Source organism: Oenanthe melanoleuca, chromosome 19 (genome assembly GCF_029582105.1).
Source record: "Oenanthe melanoleuca isolate GR-GAL-2019-014 chromosome 19, OMel1.0, whole genome shotgun sequence".
Lineage (NCBI taxonomy): Eukaryota > Metazoa > Chordata > Aves > Passeriformes > Muscicapidae > Oenanthe > Oenanthe melanoleuca.
In genome coordinates, this window is record NC_079352.1 from 7,406,056 (window position 1) to 7,430,588 (window position 24,533).

At 44.2% G+C, this 24,533-nt stretch overlaps 1 protein-coding gene across 1 annotated transcript in view; it reads right to left on the minus strand.

The window, feature by feature from the left end:
* MYBBP1A (MYB binding protein 1a) overlaps window positions 1-24,533 on the minus strand; it is a 52,606-nt gene that overhangs the window by 18,885 nt on the left and 9,188 nt on the right. Inside the window, exons 12-23 of the mRNA XM_056506787.1 lie at window positions 24,069-24,272; window positions 23,316-23,424; window positions 22,825-22,912; window positions 21,628-21,779; window positions 20,838-20,927; window positions 20,143-20,268; window positions 19,291-19,455; window positions 18,125-18,282; window positions 17,143-17,277; window positions 15,875-15,971; window positions 14,863-14,994; window positions 13,311-13,379 (exon numbers count right to left, since the gene is read on the minus strand). Coding sequence (XP_056362762.1) covers window positions 13,311-13,379; window positions 14,863-14,994; window positions 15,875-15,971; window positions 17,143-17,277; window positions 18,125-18,282; window positions 19,291-19,455; window positions 20,143-20,268; window positions 20,838-20,927; window positions 21,628-21,779; window positions 22,825-22,912; window positions 23,316-23,424; window positions 24,069-24,272 — 1,525 coding nt within the window. The remainder of the gene's footprint in view (window positions 1-13,310; window positions 13,380-14,862; window positions 14,995-15,874; window positions 15,972-17,142; window positions 17,278-18,124; window positions 18,283-19,290; window positions 19,456-20,142; window positions 20,269-20,837; window positions 20,928-21,627; window positions 21,780-22,824; window positions 22,913-23,315; window positions 23,425-24,068; window positions 24,273-24,533) is intronic.

Here is a 24,533-nt window from a genome sequence, read left to right on the forward strand (position 1 = left end):
CCCTTTGAGACTGCAATCTCATGAATCACATGCTGGAGTTGTGACAAATGCTACCACAGGAAAGCTGGGTAAAAGAGCAGAGGCCAAGAATATGGGAAATGCGAAATAAATTTCCTTTGGATTTTAATAAATAATTAAACTATGAAATAAATTCTTTGGCTATTTGTAATTTATTACATGTTTAAAATAAAACAACCAACCCACTCCAAAATCCAAAAGCTCCACCTTAGAGTGGTATTGGTTACATCAGAAAAACCTGTCATTTCTTGCTACAGAGCAGGAGATCCAGAGCACCACAGCAAAAGCCTCTTCCAATTACTCTTAAAGCTTTTTTAAAAAGAAAACAAAGAGCATCCAAAGCCATGAAGCAAGTGCCCCATTTCTGCTCATACAGTCAAACTATTTTAGTTTTACATTCACACTGGATGTGGGATGGAAACAGAGGCTCCAACAGAGCAGTCTTGAGTTTCAGGGCTTCTTATTTCTCAGCCATGTCTGATTCATCCATTTCAGTATTTCTAAGCCCAGGAGCTACAAGTCTGATATTGGTTAGGCAGCTGAGTCCAAGTTAGAAACTCAGCCTTGAAGGTTACTCAAAAGGACAGATTATGAAAAGGATAGGACAATATGACCCACAACAATGAATCTGTTCCACACAGCAAATTCCCAGCAGGCAGCTCAGAGGCAATGGCTGTGTATACCATGGATGCTGTGTATACAGTCATGGAATGGTTTGGCCTGCATGGGACACCTTAAAGCCCATCCTGTTCCACCCCTGCCATGGGCTTCCACTATCCCAGGTTGCTCCAAGTCCTGTCCAAACTCACCTTGAGCACTTGCCAGCTTCTCTGGGCAACCTGTGCCAGTGCCTCACCACCCTCACAGGAAGAATTCCTTCCCAACATCCCACCTATCCCTGCCCTCTGGCAGTGGGAAGCCAATCCCCCTTGTCCTGTCACCCCATCCCTTGTCCCCAGTCCCTCTCCAGCTCTCCTGAAGCCACTTTAGGCACTGCAAGGGGCTCTGAGGTGTCCCTGGAGCCTTCTCTTCTCTTCTCTTCTCTTCTCTTCTCTTCTCTTCTCTTCTCTTCTCTTCTCTTCTCTTCTCTTCTCTTCTCTTCTCTTCTCTTCTCTTCTCTTCTCTTCTCTTCTCTTCTCTTCTCTTCTCTTCTCTTCTCTTCTCATCTCCATTGGGGGAAGACGAGAAGAGGGACAGAACAGGATTCTTTCCAAATTTAAGGACAAACAAGAAATTATGCTTCAAGATCCTTAACATGTCAGGATGTTCCTCACTGAACAAGCATCAAACACCAATTATTTACTTAAAACATACAAAACTTATTTGAATGCTTTAGATATAAAAAGTGAAAGCCAGAGGTGCTTAAGAAATGTTTGCCAAATCACTTTTCCTCAATCCCCAAGATGTAAGTGCAGTATCTCAAACACAGCATGTGCACACAGACATGATTCACATACTTCAGATCCAACAGGGAGGGAGGATAAGACAAAGCCCTGGCTGTGGTTTAAGAAAACTATTTTTGGTAACAAAAGCTAATTTTCCCTCCTCACCACCACTGAAACAAGGCATACACAAATAGGAGAGCCAAGAATGCCATTTAATAGCTAAAAGGTTTCAGTGTGGGAAGTGCTCACACCTTCTGGGCAAGGACTGTTAGACAATGGTGACTGAAAGCACAGTCAGAGAGAGCTCACACTCCCCACAAAGATCATGGAAACATCTCCTGTATGATCACCTGGCTTTGGAGCAAATTCAGTAATTCCTGCTACAAGCCAGTGTCCTCAGACTATTGAAATGGCTTTTTCAATGCATTCCCACACCTGCCAAGGTGTGATATTGCTGTCTAAGGTCAGCAGAATACAAGCAGGACACAACTGGGCCAGCACAGAAGCTGTCAGACTGTCAGATGACAGTTTCTAGTCTGTCCTTCTGCCTCCAGAAACAGAGATCATACAAGAATGCAGAAGTAAAAACTCATCAGAAACATCCCCTGCTCCTCCCACACCTTCACAGTGCACCAGACATCATGCTCTGGGGTCTGAAAGCAGGTTCCTCCCTCAGTCTGGCCTTGCCAAAAAAAAAAAAAAAAAAAAAAAAGATTTATGGGCCCAGGAATAAAATTATCTGTACTGAAAGTAATGAAAACAAATGATGTTTTACAGCTTAAATTAAGTTCCTAAGACAAATGGATGAGAAAAATTTTGCAAGGCTGGTTAATTACAACATGTAAAGCATTTAAGTGACACCTAAATCACATTTTACAACCTTGGACAAGAAAGGCAATTTCAATATACTGCCACCAAACATCCTATGACATCAAACACTTGCAATCTTCTTTAGAACAAGCCAACCTGCATTGCAGCCAGCTTCAAGCATCTTTACCTGTTCTTCCTTCCCAGTAAAAATGCAGATTTCCACAGATCTAGCAGGAACCTTTAAACCATTCAGCTTACAACAGCTTACATATAATTAGCACATTGCTAATAATTGCCATACAAGACAAGTTTTGCTCATTTGACCATCACCATAACATAGAAGATCTGTTTAGGCCTTATTGAGCACAATGAACTCTGTGGGTTTAACTTTTATTCCTAAACCTCTCCTTCTCTCTGGCTGGTTTAAACATGCAGAACAGAATTTGCAAACAAAAGGGGTTGTGTGTCCTCCTGGGACTGTTTGAATATATATCCATACATATTCCCAGTGCAGGTCAACTTCCCAGTCACTATCTCAACAATGGAAAAAATAGAAAAGCAATCACCTGCTCATCATCTGCTAAAGTAGCAGGTGAACTGGATCCTTCATCTCCATGAGAAAGGCTCAAGACCCAGACTCAGGCATGGCAAAAGTGCCTCCAAGTAAAGAAAACCACAGGATGTGGAGCTAGATGAGACTTTGTTTCCTACTTTGGAAACTCTACTTTTGGGTTTCAGGTTTTGCTACCTTTCTTCTGAAAAAGAACAAAGCTCTCTGGAAGCAGAGACCAAACTGGGTGCAAAGGAATCTCCATCTTCCTACCCCTCATACTAACTCCCCTCTCCTCTATTTTTATTATCCTTCATAAATCTCTTCACCTATGGCTCAGATGTGCTGCTCTAGGCAGTAGCAAGGAGAAGATAAGCAACCACTTAAGTTATGATTCCACTCCTATTCCCAGGGCTCTGAAGAGCAGCAGTTGATCAGACCAGCTGCTCACTTCATTCTGCTGTGACTGAGGACTGGCCAGACAACACAAAGTTTATCCCATTAGTTACACTGGCACATCCTCCTTCTCCACAACCTGAAGCATGACAAGCGCTTTAAGCACTGCTGCTCAATCTGGAAATGTGGATTGAGCTGCATCTCACCCAAACCACCTTTATATAAAGCAGCTGCACCTGTTGTGTCAGTCTAGACCTTGCAGGTAAAGATACTCACTGATTTCACTGACATAGTCACAAGAGATGAGTGTTAAATGTACTTGAGACAGCAGAAATCCCAGGACTAGCAGTCCTGACAGGTTATATATACAGCATTTACTCACACAAGGTTTCTTCATGCCCTAAACCATCACTACTTTGTTTAACCAGGGACTCTACAAATCACATTCTCTTCACTGCTGCCAAGGAATGGACTTTTTCAATCCTTGCTTCTCCTACAAACAGTATTCTGGAGGATGTTCTTGCCAGAGGAACAGCCTCAACTTGCACTTGACTAACCAGAGGGGGAGTCTGCTCACTGCAGCAGGACATCTGTGCCCAATACAAGTGTGCACAGGCACAGCTGCTTCCTTCAGCACTGTTCTGCTGGCAGCTGGGAGAGGCAAAAAAATAATTAAAAGAACAATGATAGCTTCCTCCTATGGTCACCACAGTCTAACAAGACACAGTGACACAAATGAGAAGTGCTATATTTTAAAGAGAGTAAAGAGGAGTCAGTACACTCAGAGAGATCTGACAGTGCAGTTTTTCAGGGGTTACCTGCATGTTAAATACTAGGGTGCTCTGGCAGGTTTTCTATCTCAGATAAAGGGTCTGCAGAACATTTATCTAGTCAAAGCAATGAACATATAAAATAATACACAGGACCCCTGGGCCAGGCCTGGCTGATGGTATTAGATAGCAGCTCTGAATATTTCACTGGCATACAACAAATGGTGAGCATGCAGGGCTGGGGAAAACCTTGTGCTTGTCTTTCACAGAGGCCAACAGGCAGACCCTGGGGACACAGCAATCCATACTGACTGCTGCTGCATCCACAATGACTGCTGCTTTGGTCAACACACAGATTCATTTCTCCCTGGGGTAACCACTTACCATATCAGAAAGGCCAATCAGTCTTAACATTTTGCTCCAAAAAAAAAAAAAATAATCAATATATTATTAGTCTAAATTCTTGGGAAATGAAAAGATGCCATAATTAAGTGAGCCATGAGGACACAAGATAAATCAGCAGCAGAACAAAGATTAGCATCCATGAGCTCTGATGTTTTTTTGCTCTTTCTGTAATGCCCAGTTACAGAAGTGAAAGACTGGTGGGGAATACTGGGGCCATGGGACATACTGACACCAGGGGAGAAAAAGAACAGGAATGGACTCTGTGCAATACAACCCAGCCTCCCTCTCCCACATTAAAAATAATAATCAGAAAATATGCTCATTTTCCTTCTTCTCTCCCCAGTTAATGATACAATCACAATTTTTTAAAATAATCGAAAACAATTTGGTTTCTTAATATGACCCTGTTTATTTTGGAGCATTTCTACCTTTTCCAAATTTCTCATTCTAAACATCAGAGCAAGAAATGTTCTTTTGTCAAGAAATCAAAGCAAAGACACTTGCAGGACATCCCAGTATCTGAGGCTCAAAGAAACGTGACCAAGAAACCTGTCAGGAAATCATCTGGGACACTCTCCTTTCTTTCAACTCTGGCTTTACTCTTGAAAAAAAACCCAAACCAACCCATCCCCAAAGCTTTCATTTTGTCAATTTCTATTTAGCTGTATTTATTATTTATAAATTGTAGTATTGAACACCAAGAGGCTCCACTGTCACCTCAAGTTACTCATTGGTAAGACCAAGACCAAAACTCTCCTCCCAGTTGCCTCTTCACCCTCACTGCTCCTCCCAATATTTTCCAAGCCAGTTGTCTCCTTTAAATCCTTCAATTCAGAAGAGACCTGAAACAGGATTTTCTTGAGGCAATTCAGAAGGCAGCTACAGCATAATGCAGCCTATTTAAGGAGACTTTGCTGAAGTCTAATTTAATAATTTAGGAGATTTAAGAGCAGAACACATTTAAAAAAAGCCCATGTTGCCTAGGCACTGTGTGCTTTTAGCTGCTGCCCCTGATACCAGGCTTGATGTTGCAAAAACAAAGGTTTTCATCTTCTGAGAACATTTATCACCAAATAATGAGAAATTAGAATTCCAATACATCACCCACTGAAGTTTAGCTTGCAAGCATTATAAAAAAAGGTACTCGCATGTCAGTAAAATTGTTAGCTTGGAATATTGAAATAAAAAGCATTGCTAAGGAAAAAAAAAAAATTGGAAATTGTACTGAGTTGAACTTTGAAGATTCATTGTTTTGGATGCTCACCAGCAGACCTCTTTTCATTTTGCAGAATCCACTGAGAGAGACAGAGTGACAGGACAGAGGGCACAGTGCCCTTGGGGAGAGGGACAGGGCTGGAAACCCTGCCCTGTGTGGAGGCTGCTGAGAAATCCTGCAGAGCTACCTGAACTCCCTCCTTGTGCTTCAGCTTCTGCAGAGTGCCATTTTAATGTGTGCCAAGGGAAAGCAGGAAGGGAAGCAGCCAAGCCCCACTACTCCCACACCCTCATACTACAATAAAAATGGAGCTGCCACTCCATACACAAACACTTGGGGACATCCTTGTCAGTGAGCAGAGCCCAGATTGGCATTTCATTTTGTGCTGTAGAAACCTTAATCTTTTTTTGCTTGCTAACAAAACACCCTTCCAACACACCTCCTAATACTCCCACATCAAGATCCCATAGCTCACTGTAAAGAGAACATAAATCATTCCCCAGAACTTCAACAGGATTTCATCCTGAGATTTTTTTTATTTTGCAGCATTAATATATCTTGAGTCCAGATGACTGAGAGTTGCTAATTTTATTACACCACAGCCACTTCTTCCCCTTCTGTGCTTGTTATGCCATTATTAAATACATGGCAGTGACCTTGTCTCTGAGCAAACTTTTCCCATTTTCTCTACACAAACACCTACCCCTCAAACTGTTGGAGGGGCTGTGTTTGGGAGGCTGAGCACAACACACTTGGGTGGTTCAATCTCTTTTTAAAAACTATCAACTCTCCATGTGTCAGATGGCAAGTTTAATTTAGTAGGCTAGGAAATTACTCAGAGTTGGAAAATCACTGCAATATAGTTTAAATCTAACTCAGCAAGTCCATCCTACAGGCAGGGCTGTTACTGCTTTGGAGCACTTCCCTCCTTGGACAGCTCTTACCAGCAGCTGTGCCTATAGCAAGAATTAAAGTTTATGTGACCTTTTAATTTTCTTACTTCTTCCCAGCAACATCTCCTCTATTACTGAGGATTTGCTACATGATCATCAACACAATCAGCTGGACAGCAGTGAGCAGAAAAAATACAGCCTAGATCTCCAGAATCACAATAAAGAGGCAAAGAGAAGCTTTTTCAAGTTCTGCTTGTGCTACACTGAGTATGGTGGAATATAAAGATAACAGGGCAGTGTCTCTGTGCCAGTCAATTAATGCCTGGTATCACTATGGATTTGTTTGGGGGCAATGCAGGCAACTGTCTGCTAGACACTTGTGGTAAAAGACAGGCCATTAGAAGGCACAAAGAAGTACAACAAAACAAAAAAAACCTGTATGAAGGGAAAATAAACACAAACAGCTCACAAAATGCATGATGCTGCCAAGAGACCCTGCAGGTTCAGTGACAGGGTCCCACATTAAACTGAAATCCACCATGAGCACACCAAGTCCTCAGTGCAAATACAAGTAAAATCTCGTGCCATGGGATTTTGGGCACTCAGATTTAAATGCAGTCCTGAAGGAGAACCTGAAAAATTTAAACAGACCTTTTTAAATTTTCAACCATCTTACACAAGTAAGAGAGAAACACAGCTTAGAAAGCAGTTCCTCAGGGAGATATGTATTGCTGTGGCATCAGACACCTTTCCAAAGAACATCAGAGACTATTTATAGATGCTATCAATGTCCTGCTGCTCACCAAAGGAAAATGCTTTTTCTGCACAATCCCAGTACAAGAAACACTCAAAAATGAAAGGTTGGGATGCAATAATCCACATGCACAACCATCCTTAAAGTCTGGGTACTAAAAATCTCCACACAAAAATGTAGGGCACTCTGGCTCTGAGCCAGCAAAGCATTTAAGCATTCAACTGCTTCTCCTTCAACTTCAGTGGAATTTACATATCTAGAGCCAGTTCATGCCACAAGGCTTTGCTGGCTTGTGATGAAATAGATCAAGAATACCCAAGAGCCCACCCATAGCTCAGCTTTACCTTGCAAAACACAAACTCTCCTTGACCATCACCTTACAGAAAACAAAAACAGGAACAAGACACGGACTGGAGCCAAAGCATGTCAGCTTGATGTAGATTTTCCAGCTGCAAATGATTTCTTTTTATTGAGAGGACACATACTGAACCAAAGGAAGACAAAGAGGATGGATTCCACAGGCAACAGTCTCTGCAGCACTGCATCCCTTGGATCTCACTGCCTGTGGACAATTCACCTTCTGAAGGTCTGTCCAGCAGTGACAGCTCTAGAGAGGACACAGGCACAGGGTGTCTGACCTGTGCCAAGGCTCAGAGGATGCTCTGAAGGAAGGGAGCCTTTCACTCAGGGCCTATGCTCAGCTCCCACCAGCTGACTGCCCAGTGCTCATTCCTGATGCAAAGTAGGTAGAGCTGAACTGATGCTGCTTCTTATCTGGGGAGGTTTATTTTGCTTCATCTTTAGTAACAGCATCTACAAAATGTTCCCTAACAAGCTCTTCCTCTGCTACCTGCTGGAAGCTATCTGTGAGCACACAGGCAGGGCATGGTGCATTAGTGTGGGGATCCATTCATCTCCCCCAGCAGGAAGTGAAATACTCCCAAACACTCACACAGAGGAGTGCTGGCTTCTGAAGCTTTGCAGCACTTTTACTGCTCTTGTTGTATGAAAGTTTAATTAGTTTTTAACTTAGATATTTACATAGAACATAAACTGTTCAGAAGGACAACTGTCAACCAGCCAAGACCTCTTTGGCAGGACTCTGGGATCATATTTTACTCTTCTGGTGATGGCAGCTCTGGCACAGACCTGTTTCAGTTCTGTAAAATTATGTCTAATATGTTTGATCCCTTTGGGGAGACTGCCAAAGCACCAAGATTAATTAGCAACTTACCTAAAATACACTCTCTATTAGATAGATCTTAAAGGGTTCCTTGTTACAGACAGCTTTATAAAAACACATTTTGAAATACTAATGAATCTGTATGACATAAGATGACATTTTGAACTTTGTCTCAGTGCCCATTCTCATTTCCACACTAAGTAAAATTACTTTTATTAGTTTCATGACAGCTCTGCACTTACATCAGCTCTGCAGAGTTCCAGCCAAATCACAGAAAATAAACTCACTTGATGGACAAATACAGTCTCATTATGCTTCCAGCTACTGCAACATCCTCAATCAATATAGCTTTGGATGTAAATAAGAAGGCAGGAATGTATTTAAACTGATGTGTGACCACAGTGCAAAAGTAATTGCAGAGGCTCTTAGCAATTGTGTTGATGGGTACACTCCCAGTACCTTTCCCAAAGGAAAAGAACAAGGAATGGATATGTGTCTCTGTTTGAAAGGCAGGTGTCTGCTAGGGAAGGCAGGAGCCCCCATTGGATTGGAGAATGTAAACCTCCTCCCTCCTAATTACTGTAATTTTGAAATTAAGGGGCTCTGAGGTAAAGATATGAGGATAGGAATAGCAGTTCTTTACTAGTACATATAACAAGGCAAACAAACAACAACAACAATAGAATTAATAAAAACAGCCCCAGGGACCCCCTGCCAGCCCAGGGACAGAGGGAGGAGAGGCTTTGCCTCGCCCAGCCCTGGGGCACTCGGTGCCCTGCCCTGCAGGACTCTGAGCAGCGCCGAGCTGGAAGGGCAGCAACGAGCAGAAACCCCGGGCTGGGGGAGGAGATGGATCAGAAACTCGGGGCAGTGCCTGAACTGCGGGTCCTGGCAGGGCAGGGGCTGGGGAATGAAACACAGAGAGAGCCAGGGCAGAGAGAGCCAGAGAGAGCCAGGGCAGAGAGACCAGGGCAGAGAGACCCAGGGCTCAGGGTTCCCTGAACACGAGCACAAGGGGACAGGACCCTCTTTCACTGAGGCAGGGGTTAATGAGGTCCTGAGTCAGTAGCTGCTCTCACGAGGAGAGGCTCATCCCACAGAAGAAGACAAAGAAGACAACGAAGAAGACAATGATGAAGACAAGACAAAGAAGAAGAGTGTCCCTGAAGCTGCAGAGTGAGAGCCAGCAGCTGCCCCAGCCCTCCTTTGCCTACCCAAAATCCTGAGATATTTCTGTCCCTCAGAGAGAAACGCCCCAGATGAGAGAAAATGCAACCAGACATCCTCCTTCTCCCCGACTTTGGCCACTTCTTTGTTTTCTTAAGTACTCATTATTAATGCCTAGTAGTCAGTGTTTCTTAGCAACTTATGGGAAAAATTCTATAGGTAAGAAGAGCAAAAGGAAAGAAACCTAACCCCCAATATGAAACCATTTCTGTAAATCCATGGAAGAAGTTTCAGAGTAGAAGAGGTTTTGTCTGCCAGGAGCAAGATGGAGACAACACCTTACTCCTGGCAGTAGGAATGTTTCATTTATTAGTGATCATTTCCAAACTGGTTCCAATACTGCTGGCCAACAGGCTGGACTTCTCAGGGAAAAGCACAGCTGTTCCAGGCCAGGCTTCCAGAGAGGCTTCAGCCCGTTTCCAGCTGGGAGCTGGCAGGGGCCACTGCCTGCAGGAGTCTGCATCAGCAGCACACCTGGGTACTGCAATGCAACGAGCCACACGTTTTCTTTTCCTTCTTCACCTGATCCTCATGCTCACAGAGAGTTTTTAGGGTAGAAACATTAGTTCATGGACTCATCCAGTCCTCATATGGGAATGAAGGGATACTGCAGTCTGACCACAGTTATCAGTGCAGCACTGAGGGGTCTGTGCTGCAACAGCATCAGTCCAGGGAAAGCCCAGGACTGCACAATTACAGAATTAGATGTTACTGTAGCTCTGCTCATCAGACCAATACAACTAAAAATAAACCAGGAAGACATTCCTCACCGAAGGCTCAGGAGGGTTCTGGTATGTAGCTGAGTCATGCAATAACCATTAAATTAAACACATCTTGATCCCTGGTTTATGCTCCATCAGCACAAACTAAAAAACTAAGCTTTTGTGCATACTGAAAAAGCACTGAAACAGACACAAGGAAGTAATTTGAAGGTCAAGGTCTCCTGGAAAGTGACTGCAGCAGTAAGAATGAATTGTCCTAAGAAAGGAGGAAGTGAGCACTAGCTCACACCCGTTTTTCTCCAAGCAGAATTTGAGAGAATATGTCTAGTGCTTGTGGAAGACATCAGGCTGACAGGAAAATCCTTAGTCCATGAAGCAGCACAAGCCTCCCCCATCCTGTCAGCACCACACACATTCTGCTGGCTAACTGCACTGCCAGTGAGATCACCTGTGCCAGACACTTCTCACAGTTCACTAGCACCAGGACAACTCAAAGGGATAATGCAAGCTCCACTTGTGATGGCTTCTCATGTCCCCATACCAGTTACCCAGGCCAGACTGCTCCTCTCCAAGCCAGTGCCAGCTGAGCAGCACCTGAATGGCTCCTGCACTTCCTACAGGATCTTCTCTGTTACCACTGCCCAGAAATGGAGTTTGACAGACCTGCAGCCGGCACAACAGCAGGCACAGGAACAACAGCACACACCCAGTTCAGGTTTGCTGTTTCTTGACCAGACCCCAGGCAGGCACTTAATGCTCAAATTTAACTTTACACTAGAGGCCCCAGCAAGAACAGGGCTTCTTGAAGTAAGAGGTAGGCATGTAGGCCAGTGGCCACAAGATCTTGTTTAGAGGCTCTAAAAACATAGGGACCAGTCTGGCTGAGAGGAGATGTGGAACAGACTCCCTGCTTCCACTGCTCTCACAAACTTCCCAGGTAATAGGGTGAGGAGGAAGGAATGGCCCCCTCATATCCTCTTTATGAATCACTTTTCATTTTGTGCACAACCACCTTAAAGGTCAACCTGAAGGAGCATCTCCTTCTCCCCCAGGCTGGCTGAGCCAGAGCCCCAGGGCTCATTATCAGACCAGCACAAGACACCTGCCCAGAGCTGAGCCTGTGCAGAGTATGGCTCTTCCCACCTGGTGTGGCCCTGGGAACACCCTGCTAAAGCTATCAGCAGAGCCAAGAAGTCAGAATCCCACTGGGATTAGCTGTCCATACAGAAGCAGTAGCCATATCCAGAACAATCACCACTAACAAGAGGAGTGTTAGAACAGAAATTAAGCCTCCAGTCCCTGGGACTAAGCTAGTTTAATGATTAGAAGCCAGTATTCAGGGCTTAAAGTGGAAGTCCACCCCATTTGCTTCTCAGTCATCAGGACTGGCCAAATTCAGAGTATCATGAAACCTTTGGTATTTTCAGGACTCTTGAGTTAGTACAGCCCTTTTGGAAGCTGAGTCCTTCCACCTCATTTTCCCAGAGGCTTCCAGGGAGAAATTACCCCCCTGCTTTACCCACATCACTTTGTCACATACACCCTCCTGGCTTGACTGCTATGCTACCCACTAGGATACCAAAACACATTTGCATTGAGAGTCAGTGAGAAAATTTAATTGAAGACCTGACAAACTGGACATTTGATGCTGGGAGGTCAGAATTCCTGAAAAGGAAGCACTGTGAAAAAAATGTAAAGCTGCAACTCCAAGCTCCACAGGCTTTCCAGAGCTCACTCTCCATGTGCCTTTGTTTGAACAGCAGTATATCCATGTTCTGTACCCAGCTCCCACACACTCCACATGTCCTCCCCTACTCCTCCCCCCCACAGGCAAACATGCTCTGCACACAAAGCTCCAGCAGCTCTGTGGAAGCCCTGGTAAAGGAGAATGCTATTCCCTGTGGAGAAGCAAAGATACCCACATAATGGAGCTGTCTGCTTGGGATGCTGTTCTGGTCTCCTGAGGATGGGATCAAGTATGTGCCGTACAATTAATTTGTTATTTGTGTAACACATCCTTATTACCATCTATTACCATCCACTGAAATTATTAAGAGCTCAATTCCCTTTCTTTTTAATTTTCTTGTCTTCTTTAAATCAAAGCCATTCCTGTTGGGTAAAACAGTCTGAACTGCAATTTACACTGACAACGTAAAGCAGCCCTACTGCAAACCCACACCTACCCCTTCACATTCCCTGCAATGATCAGAAACAATAAAACAGCTATTTATGAAACAGAAAGATCAATCTAGGATGCACTTCTGCAGGGGACAGACACAGGGTACAGCTGGGGGGTGGGAAAGTTTGAGACAGTGCTACTGGCCTAGAGGGGTTTTGGTTATTAACTGTGTGTGAAAGGCCCCCCCATGCAGTGAAAATCCAGACAGGCCTCATTCCCTGCTCCAGCAACACTGAGCTGTGCACTCACCCTGCAATGTTTTATTGATAAGGCTCCACTAATTTTGTGTTAGTCAGGCACAGGCAACCAACCATCAAAAATCAAAGCTGTGGTACAGGTGGTTTTAAACTAAACACAGCAGCACACAGACTATAAAATGCAGGACAGCTAGCAAGGCACAGAACAGACTCAAGAACCTGACCTCAAGGAGGCAGGGACTACAGCATATCCATTAATAGTAAGGAACATATTACCAAGGAAGAAATAATCAAGGAATGAACAACTGGAGTCAACCCCTATCACAGTCAGGCCTCAACTCTGAAAGCTGCAGGCAATTTTTAAAGGAGATGCTACCAAAGACCCCCCATGATTGTGGATATATCGTGCGGCACTTCCACAACCTCACACACCTGAAGCAGCAAGGCAGTATTTGCAAAAGTTCTGCCCCCTCAGAAGCCACTTCCAAAACTGGGCAGCCCTAAAAGCATATTATAAACATATTAAAAATCATCTGACCTGCCACGTTTAAGTGACTTCTCTGATTGACTGTTATACAGCTTTGTTTGTTTACTTTCATTCTTACCTGCTGATGTTGCCTGGCTGCTGCTGTGATAAACTCAACAAGAGTATTTACTAATGGCTTACACATGATCTGTAACAAAGAAAGACAGGGTCTCTTATTAGTGGTTTGCTGACAGACAGGTTTGTTTTTCAAGCAAAATAGTCTATATTTTACACAGCCTCTTGAGTAAGAAGAAAATTACACGAGAAAGAGAAATGCCCAGAAAACAGCAACAGTTTATTTGGAAATTAACAGCTTTGTTCACACCAGCTCTGAGTGAAATCTTGATCACAACAAAAAGCAGCAGCAAAACTCTTCACCCAGAAAAATCAGGCAAGCATTTTTCAGCCCCTTGTGTCCTGCCAAGTGAAAACTAAAGTCTGCATCTGGCCAACACTTTCTTGTCATATCAATTCACTTTGTGCAGAGCCTCAGTCCCAGGCAAAGAAGAACATGTTTAGTTGTAGCCAGGTGTGGGTTGGTCTCTTCTCCCAGGGAACAAATGACAGGACAAAAGGAAAGGGCCTAAAATTGCACCAGGGGAGGAGGTTTACATTAGGTATAAGGAAAAACCTCTTCACTGAAAGGCACAGGCTTCTCAGGGAAGTGGTTGAGTCACTACCCCTGGAGGTATTTAGAAAGCCATGTGGTAATTCTAAAAGACAATTCTACAAGGAACAGTCATATGGAATCCAAGGGCTTTAGAAACCTGAAGATGGGATCTTAAGTTTGCTGTCCATGTGGGCAACATACAACCCTGATCTCCCTCAATTTCTCAAACTTACATCCGAGGCATCATGGCCTAGTGTCCTACAGAGGAACTCTCTCCTGGATGGAGTCCTCAGAGCCTGAAAGCATCCTCCCCCAGTTACACAAGCCTACATCTCCTCCCACCCTCACATCAGACATCAATTCTAAGAGGTCTTCTGGCAGCTGTCTCTAGCTTGCTCTGACCCAAAAACCCCTGAAGAATTGTATGACATTCAGGCCCATGGGCTGTTTCTTAAAAACTGGCTGTCCTCATAGAGGAGACCAGCCCCAGGCATGGGTCAAGCTTGCAGGAAATACTCAAACATTTCAGATACTTGCACTCTCTGAATATCAGACATGGAGATTAGATTCCAATTAGACTTTACACTCTTCAGCATTCTTGGAAGAAAAGTGAGAAACTGAGCATGCAGTGAGAGCAGAGATGGCCAGAGCTACATTGGTTGTTCGAACAGGGTGACCTGTTTTGCCTTTGTGCAAACCTTGCTCATCCATGTTGTCTTGAATACTGGTAAAAAATTAGAGTTTCCTAGGCTATGTTTTAAAGAGCAGCCTGCTGCTCACCTGCTTTCTGCATGCAGTATCCCAGTCCAAACCATAAATGAGATCCTGGCCTCCGGCAGTGCTGCTATAAAAACTGAATCTGAGTTTTAGAGGCTGAGCAGGTGAAAATCCAAGGAAACCTCACAGCAATTTCAAAAGTGTGCAATAAAGCAGAGAAGTTTCTCTCCCTACTTTCCCCAGAATTCTAATCATATTTTGGAGCCAGCAGAAGACAGCACAGCACACAGGCAGCAGCACTCACTGGGAAACGTTTGAAGAGATCGTGGAACATGGAGAGGGTAAGGGGACTGTTCCGTTTGCTGAGGAACTGGGTCAGTGCCTGCTGATAGATAACAGCCACCTTCTCCACATCCAAACAACCTGGGTTCAAAAGCTGCAGGGAAGAAAACAGAACAAAAGCATTTCGAGTGAAATACAAGAATGAATCACTAACAGTGAATAAATTAATTTTCGTCAGTTCGAAGAGGTTTTTCCAACAACTAGTCATGCTTGAGATATGACACAGAACCATGAAGAAACAGCCAAATGGGCCCCAGATATGCTCTCCCAGGCACTGACAGCCATATGAACTTGTCACTGAAGGGCAGCACAGCTTCCTAGTAGGACACAGTCCATGTAGTGTGGGGGCTGTGCTCTAGGTTTGTGGCTGGCACAGGTAATACACGAGGCTCACAGAGCCCTGCAAGCCCATCCTGCAGTAGCTGGGCTGTGCACATGGTGTTCTCAGCTGAAGAGCTATTTGTATCTGTAGATTTCAGTGTATGTAAATATCTGTATCTACACTTAACACCTATGTCCAGGACTCCTAGGTACTCAGCAGACAAACCCTATCAGTGATCAGGGATCCAGCAAGCCCAAAACTGTGTCCATGCTCCAATATCCCCCTCTGGTGGGGAACAAGAATGCCAGACACAGCAACCAGCTGAGACCTGCTCAGGCTACATGGATCAAAACAAAAAGGAGTTATTGAAGAGCCAGCTGTGGAGCACTACATCCCAACATGAGGCTTCTTTGGACATGATCCTGGATCCACTGAATCAGAAGCCCCTGTGCCTATGGGCAAGCAGGCACTGAAAGGCAGGAGGGAGGGCCAGAAAGGGATGGGGAATTTTCAGTGTTATGGAAATTGTGTAGACAGGTACCTGCAAGCAGCAGGCCCAGTGACAATGAACAAGGAAGGCCCACTCAGCAGAACTAGGTACTGCAGCTTTACTGGCAAAAAACACATCCTCAGGAGCAGCCTGGTGTCTTACCTGACATGCTCTGCTGTCACTCTGTTTCTCAGGCTCAGGGGGAGGAACAGTTGATGATGTGTTTCCTTTCAACACTTTGAGCAGGTATAATGAGGCACTATAAAAGAAAAAGGGAGAACACAGCAGTTACCACAGTGAAGCTACCCAAGGGCAGAGGCCAAGCAGCACAGGCAGCTTACTCTGTAGCAAAGATGGTTACAGAATCTGAGAGGGTCCTTCTCTCAGCCTAACCCACTCCGGCCAGACCTAGAGACAAAGAAATCTTGGGAAGCTGAATCATTTCATTATGTGTGATTACTGTCAGAAAACCCCACTATCATCCTGGTTTCCTCAAACTCATGCTCTTGACTGGCACTGCTGGAGGAGCTCTGCACCTTGCCCAGGATTTCTGAGCCTACACAGCTCAGCCAGTGCTGCAGCATGGCCTCAGCCTCAGCTGCCATGCACTGGAGAACTCAGGTGTATCCACTGGGAGAGCATGCAGACCTCTGTGCTTCTGGAAAATTCAGTATTTCCTGGGCACTGCTCCACTGAGGACTGCCCCAGCTGGGAAGCTGTCAGGAGCCATGCAGCATACACAGCCAGCCCATGCTGCCGAAGTACCATGGTCCCTGCACAGCCATGGGGGAGATGTGCTGCAGAGCCAACCATGTCCCACTGGGCTGACCATGCAACATGGTACCCACTGCACACACACTTGAGCTGAAAAATCCCAGACTGAGTACAAAAGTCCCCATGAAACTGGCTGCATGTCACAAGAGAGCCTGCTGGTATGGCACTGCTATTTACACCAGAGAACAGCAAGATCACTCATCTTTCTAACAAATACATATCTAGCTTATCCCAATTTTCCCGTATTCTACAGTAAAGGAGAAAACACTGGTATGTACAGGACTTGATCACTATTGTCCTCATTGTGCTATCATGGAGACAGTAAACCCCATATTTAAAGAGCAATTATCACAGGTTGACTGGGAATTACACTCATCCCCCTCTGAATCACACACACTGCATTACTCCCAAAAGAAGCCTCAAGAAAGCACTTCCCACCAGCAGCAGCAATGTTATACGAGACCATTTCTGTATCACAGAAGCTATAAAAGACAATTACCAAAAAACAGGCATGTTTGAAAATGCTTCAGACTGCCAGGACTGACTAGTTCTTATGCAAGACACAGATGATGGTATCAAGCCTTCTGCGAGGCTCTTGCTTCCCAGACCTCTTAACACACATCACAGCTGCTGAGATGCTCCTTGTGAACACTCACCTGAAGTAATAGAGAGCCACTGCAGAGTCGGTGTGCTTGCAGGCTTTCTTGACAAGTCTCTGCACTAAAGCATGCACATCTTCCTGCAGGGAGGCCACTCTCTTGCAGTACTGCTTGCTGCGGCACAGCGAGTTCCTGCACAGCATTAGAACAAAGCCAAAGCCATCACCTACAGAGAGCTCTGGGGAGCAATGGCCAGCAACACATCACTTTATCAGGGTGAGTGAGAACAAAACCAGAACACAGTAAGTGATAAGAGACAATGCTAGCTGTGGGCAGCACATGGCTGTGGCAGGAAGGGTGAGGACACTGAACACTCTTCACCTTCAAGCACAAGTTTAGGCATCAGAGCCAACTTTCCTTCAGAGCTCCCACAAAGGGGACTGACTACCTCAAACCTTGTTACTTCTCAACTGCTTCTCAACTGGGGCAAGAGTGCAGCACTGAAAATGCTTTAGAGAGTGCTGAGGATGTCAAGAAGTGGTGCACAGAGGACACATGTGGCACACCTTATGTTATATCTGTCTAGCTGGTATCATCCCTCACTTCTGGCCATGAACAGAGAATTTGCACTCTGCCTGACTCAGAAATATCTTGCTGAAAGTTTGTTCTAGCCACAGCAAGAACTCTGTAAGCCTGGGGCATTGTTGCATGGTCTGACTTAGAGATCAGAGGCCCATGGAGGTATTCAGTGACATGGCTCCATAACTGCAATACCTGTGTTTGTTTTTGAGGCTTCCACCTGCAAACATGTTCAACATTTCAAGTTCTTTAGCCTAGAAAATCTAGATCCTAATTCCTTTCCTGCAGGTTATGACTAAGCACTGTGTTATGTGTGTAGTGTTGGTAATCTAACCTACACAATCTCTAAGCATAGCAATTATCCTTCAACCTTAGAAAGACCAGCTCCTGGTGTTCAACCAATACCACAGCTGTTTACCAAAAGCCATTGTCTATTATCTGAAGGTCTAAGGATACTCACTTGAAGATACTGGCTGTTTTCTGGAGAATGTCAACCTCCTGCTTGTCAGAGTCTGAGCTCATGCACTGTTCAATCAACTGAAGCAGGGGCTCAATGATATCAAACACCAAGGGGTTCTCTGCTTGCTTAACCAGGAATACATCAATCAGATCCAACACCTGCAAACACAGTTATCCATGTGAGTACGGCAGGCAGGGAAACAAGATGGATTTACCCAGACCACCTACGAGTAGGCTGTGCAGCAGCTGAAAGGGGCTGAAGAAAATTATTTACAGCTGAGATCTGTACACATTCTGGTATCATTTCTACTGTTAGGGCATGGGAAACTGAAAATTAAAATGTGAAACCGAAGATTAAGAGTTGTCTGTTGGTTCCAACTCTATTTCACGCAGTGACACCATTTAGAAAGAACAGTTACAAGAATCAGTGTCACCTGGCCGGTCACTCTAACCTGGCAGAGGTCTCAGCACCACTGACAGCCCTCACCCCTGCAAGCCCCCCTTGAATTATAGACAGTACATTAGCATAAAATCAGCCTTCTTATAGAACAGCATCAGAAGGGGAATGCAGTAGAGCCACTGGCTCACTTTACTATTGAGCCTTGGCTAACCTGACTCCAGATGCCAATTTCTGGAAGCAGCTGGAGCTGTCCCTGGATGCTGGAATGTCCCAGAAGTTCCACACTGACACCAAGTGGCCTGAACTCAGCATTACAGCATCACAACCAACCAGGGAGTTTATCAAAATCCCCTCCAATTTGAGCAACATAACAAGCCAAAAAAGCTTATGTTGCAAAATGACCAGAGGCATTTTATGCATGTCTCTTTAAGGAACACCAAATTTGTCCAGTTTAAAAAAAAACTGACATCTTTGGGTAGCTGCAGGAAAGGATCTTCTCAATTTAAGCATTTCAGATCAGCAAATGAAAACTATAGTGCACTTTGATAGCACAATCCTGGTTTTCAAACAGGCCTGTGAAACTCCAATCACTGACCCCAACAGAGCTGTGCCAGGTGCTGTACAAAGCCAGAACAATCCAGTCCCAGCTTCCAGGGGCTCATGGCATATGTGAATGTCCAAACTGTTTAGTGTTAGGTAGCTCATGGCATGCATAGGCTTCAACATGCTACTTCACCAGAAGTCTTCTCATCAAACACCTCTCCCACCTTAGCCTTGAAATCCCTTCGCAGGATCTTCTCTTTCCGCATTCTGTCTTTCTCATCTTTCTTCGCCTGGATCCGTTTCTGCTGCTCAGCAAAAAGGGCTGAGATGTTCTTGTCAAGAGCCATCATAGCATCATCATCCAGCTCTTCATCACTCTTATCTCCTTCCTTGTGTTTTTAGAAGAAAAAACCAAATACATCAACTCATACACTTCAAAAAGTCAGTGAGGAGGGAACCAGTGCCAAGACCAGACTCAAGCAGGGATGTAGCTAACCCAGAATAATACTGTAAGGAGGGAAAACATGCTCAGATCCATGGGAAATCTCACTTATATTTCTCATCAGGTAATCTGGCTGCACAGCACTAACATGTAGAGAGGGTCAGGAGAGAAAAGAGACTGAGGTTTTGACCTCTGTGCTGTTCCTCCTTCAGTAAAGAGGTTCATATGTTGCTATGTCTGTAACCTTTATTGGAATCATTAAACCAGATTCTATCACTGCTATAGTAAGTCTCCAGAGTGGCCTTCAGGGAACAGTCCTCCACCCAGGCCAGCCAACACATAACAGTATCTCAGTGCTTTAGTTCACATCAGTCTCATTTATTACAAGCAGAAGCACAAGCTGTGTCAGGATAGAATGAACAAGCTGAAGTGCTCAAGACATATGAATAATAAATAAAAGGACAAGTGACTTATTCCCACAGCTCACTTAAGACCCTGAGCTGTTTCAAGGGCCATACAAAGATGGCTACAAGGGCCAAGACTATAGGAGTTCAGGCAGGATGAGGGTTACTAGATCATCTCTGACCATCCCAACCTCCTGGTATCTGTATCAAGGCAGGCAGTGAAAACATACCTCAGTATTCCCTGCTTGGAGAACTTTCATCAGCTGACTGCGAAAATTATCATCAACTTCTTCAGTTTCCTCATCTTCACTGTCAGTGTTGTCCTCATCCGAGGAGTCCTCACTTCCTTCTTCATCCTAAGGAAGGAAAGTTCATCCCCTGAGCATACCATACCAGCCCAGCTCAATTCTCAGATGTGTCACTGCTCAGAAATAAAACCTCAACCCTCCCCTCCTGCCTTCCTTCTAGCCCTCAGAGCCAAGTACAGACAGCTCAGATAATGGGGTACTAGGTCTCCACAAGAGCTAAAGGCGGAATAATGCAGACTTCTCTGTCATACTAAATAAGTATCAAAGAGAACTTCCAAGGAAGAGCTCCCTTCTGACCCTCCTCTCTGCTGATTCCTGTAATGCCTCGTGACTTGAATCTCTACAGTCCTTACAAACATGAGCTCTGGAATCCAGCTGGCTGTGAATCACAGCCACAATTCTGTCTGTGGCTCATTTCAGAATGCAGCTATTTCTTCTCAGAAAGGCATCTGTTCAACCAGCCACACCTATGACACGCCAAGGGACTACAGCATGCATTTCCAACAAGACATCTGTGTGTTGAAACTTTAAAATCAATCTTAAGAGTGAGAGCTGTTTCCCTTAAATAGAGAAATGATGTTAATCTATTGACACAGTTCAGGCAATGGCACAGTTACCGTGTCCTGTGCAGATTTGGTCTTTTTGTTTGATTCTTCCATCACGACAACTGCACTTTCTTCATTTTCCTCTTGGTTAGGGTCAAAAACCTGCAAAAATAAGAGAATTGCATTTTTTCAGTACTTTGTTTTTAAGCATTTCTTGTGTACAACAGATAGAAATTTCAGCACAGTAAACCAGCTGAATAATGGAATTTTAACTAAGGGCATTAAATTTCTGCTTGTTAACATGCCATGTTCTTTCTGTAAGTAACAAAGAAGGTGGAGAAACCTGAAGAGGCTGATGGCATTGCACATCTTGGTTTGCTACAAATAAAGTATTAAGTTCCTCACATAGTATCTGATAGACCATCTTTGCAATCTACATATTATTTTCTCAGTAGGCATCATATTTCTTAGTGGTATGACCAATTCAGATTTTTAGTGTCACTTATTTTTAGCACCTCTATTAAAAAAGCACCTTTCTAGAAAAAAGAAATGTTACCATTCATACTCATATATAAAATCTATATAAACTGACCCAGGAATTTCCTCAGCCTAAAACTACCAAATAATACAGCTTAAAGTTAGCAGATCTCAGGCTCCTGTAAAAAAAACAATCAAACTCCTCCCCCAAAAAAACAATAAAAAAGCACCAACTCTCTCTAAACTACAGTTCAAATTCAGTCATCGGAGTTTTTCTAAATCAAGTAGACTGTAAATTAAACCCAAAAGTGAGACATGCTTGCACATAGATCTGTTAGGGACAGAACAGGCAAACAGTACAAGGCCCTAGTAGTGCCTCACTTACATCCAGGATCAGCTGCAGGCCCCTCTTGGTCAGGTTGGGGCATATGGATACAAACACACCCTTGGAAATGCGCCGCAAGAGGAGGCTGGGCTGGGCAAGGAGGGAGAGAAGGATTTCCACCATCACCTCAACCCATCCTGGCTCCGAGTTATCTGCACAGGAACAAACAAACAATGACAGGAAAAGGAATTGGCATATCAGTAAGAAACTACAGAAAAATTCACCAAGGAATAAAAAATAAAACTGCCCTTCTAGATGACTCTTAAAAGTACCCGCTCAGCAACCCACACCAGAAGGCGGGAAGGAGAAAGGAAGGAGAAACCACAGGGAGAAACAAGCATGAAATGGTCTTCTGACCACTGCAAAGGCTTACCAGGTAACAAAAGCTACCATTTATTAAATCATTACTTAGATTAGCAGTTCTCAAAGTCACATGACACCTACTTGGCCACATTAAAGCAATTAGCAGCTGGTCAGCATAAATATATGCACTTTATAGTGTTTCAGTGAAATCAGAAGTCACAGCAGCCCATGAAAAATGATGGCATTTGAAATTTGTCCTTTAGTCCAGAAGTTTGGGTATCCTGCTCTACAATCAACCAAACCACCAAAGAATTACAGCTTTTATTTTCACAGTGCCCTCAAATTGATTTACACAGATTTCAGAAGAACAAGACCACAGCTAGAGAGGAAATCAAAAGATCAAACTAAGTTTTTTCCTGGTCAAGTCACAACCTGGAGGGTCCACAGGCCCTAAACAAGGATCAGCCTTCATCTCCAAACATGCTGTGCATACACAGAAGACACATTTAGTTTGCTCAGAACTCAAGCTAAGAAGGAAACATGTTTCATGCCTGCTGGGTGTTCGAGCCCACAGCTTTGCCAGGCACACACCACCACTCCACTGGCCCACACAGAACAATGACTCAAGGAAAAGGAACCCCCTTGGAGTGCTCACCCAAACAAGGGCAGCAATGGAGCTCAGCCCTCCTTTCCAACCCACTGACAGTGCAGATAGAGAGCTGGAGCTGAAGATTCAGAATGGCACAGCAAAAGAATGAAGAAGGGATTCTCCTGGGGGTAAGTGCATCAAGCCAGAATCCATGCAGAGTGCTTCACTAATGCAGAATTGCCATCTTCTGTCTTTGACACACCACTAACAATCCCAGTCCCTTTCTTTGTGTAGGAAGGACTCACCAGTCTTCTTCTTCTTGGCTTCTTTGCTGAATGCCCTCTCTGTGCAGTTCAGAAGGTCACTTAGAACATCCACTGTTTCAGACTGATTCTGTTTGATCACAAGCAGACAGTAAACAGGCTCAGAACTCCCTACTACCAACAACAGCAGGAATATGCTCCAAATCTAAGACCACTCTAAACAGGTACATATATTACAATCAACTACTACAACTCTTTTGCAGGAAAAAACCCCATGTAATTAAGTAAAAATTGCTCCAATCAGCAGCAAATCAAGGGCAGAACTAATGCTCAGGCCAAGCTTTGCCCACTACACGTTCTGTAGGCAGTGTAAGAATCACAGTTTATTAGCTGCCAGCTGCCCATTTGCAGAAGCCAGAGGTTCTGAAAGGCTGGATCGCTGAACATAGAGAAACTCCCTCCTCATCTTGGTGTTCAGAAAGCCCAGCCAGCAGCCTATTCTATACTACAGAAATATTCATCAGAGATCTTACCTTGAAAAGATGAATGGCCATTGAAAGCAGAAGTTGCTGGAAAGCACCAACTTTGGCACTGTCTGATTTGTTTCCCTTCTTCTGCAGATTCTTCACAGACTGAAGTGTTCTGAAGAAAGAAACCTCTCTGAGTTTTTCACAATTACAACAGCAAATCATCTCATATGACCAGACTAAAAACATGACTAAAAGTCTAGTACTGTTTTGTGTACTTAGCATTTCATTTATTTGCATTGGATACTCTTTTAGTACACAATCTTAACCCAGTAATGGTATCTCACTGAATGTGAGTTATAAAAAAACTGCACTTGTGCACAGACTACATTCCTAATACCACAGCCAAGGCTAGACCTTTATGGGGAATCAAACTCAGAAAAGAGTCATTGAGATGTTTGTACAGGCATTATTAAGAGAAAAGATGAGCAGAGTGTTACAATTATGTTTGGGAGAAGCAAAAATAGAAAAGACATGGCTATTATAGTTAACACATAGAAGGAAGAAAGGAGTGGGGTGAAATAAAAAATGAAATAAAAAAAACAGAAAGACACTCTGAAACCCAGCCATGGGTGCAGGATACTAAAAGGGAAGAACAAGAACTGCCAGTGCCTGTGAAATTGCTGTTACAGAAACTAGAACAGCAAGAAGCAAAGAGAATACCACATCTCTTTTACTGTCCTGAAGAGAAAACAAGACCAGGGCTTTCCCACCTTTCTCACTTCACCAACCCAGCACCCAGTTTCCCAAATGCCTCACCTCTCCCAGATATCCCTTTGTTCCTTGGTAAAAGGTTTCACAGCTTTGACATGCTCACTGGAGAGCAGCTTATTGGCATACTCAACAAGGAGAAAGATCCACAGCTTCCCATCTGCAGTCACACCATGGACATGCTTCTCTCTCAAGGCTGCAGCCTCTGCTGTATCCCCCAAAACAGGCAGGGTGTTTAATGTCTGAAGTAACCTGCAAAGAAAGACAGCCATGTTGCCGTCAGAGGAACCAAATGGCCTGCTCCCACTTTCCAAAATCATACCCACCAGGAAAGCACTGTCATCCCAGAGCTCTGGTCACTCACTGCAGCCCAGACTGACAATGCCCAACTTTCACCCCACACATGTAGCCAAGATAGTAGTGTAGAGCTCATTATCTTGGTGGCCCTAAGCCATCTGGTGCTCTCCAGGACACTATTAATCTTGGCTGTTTCTCACCCTGTGTCCCACCATG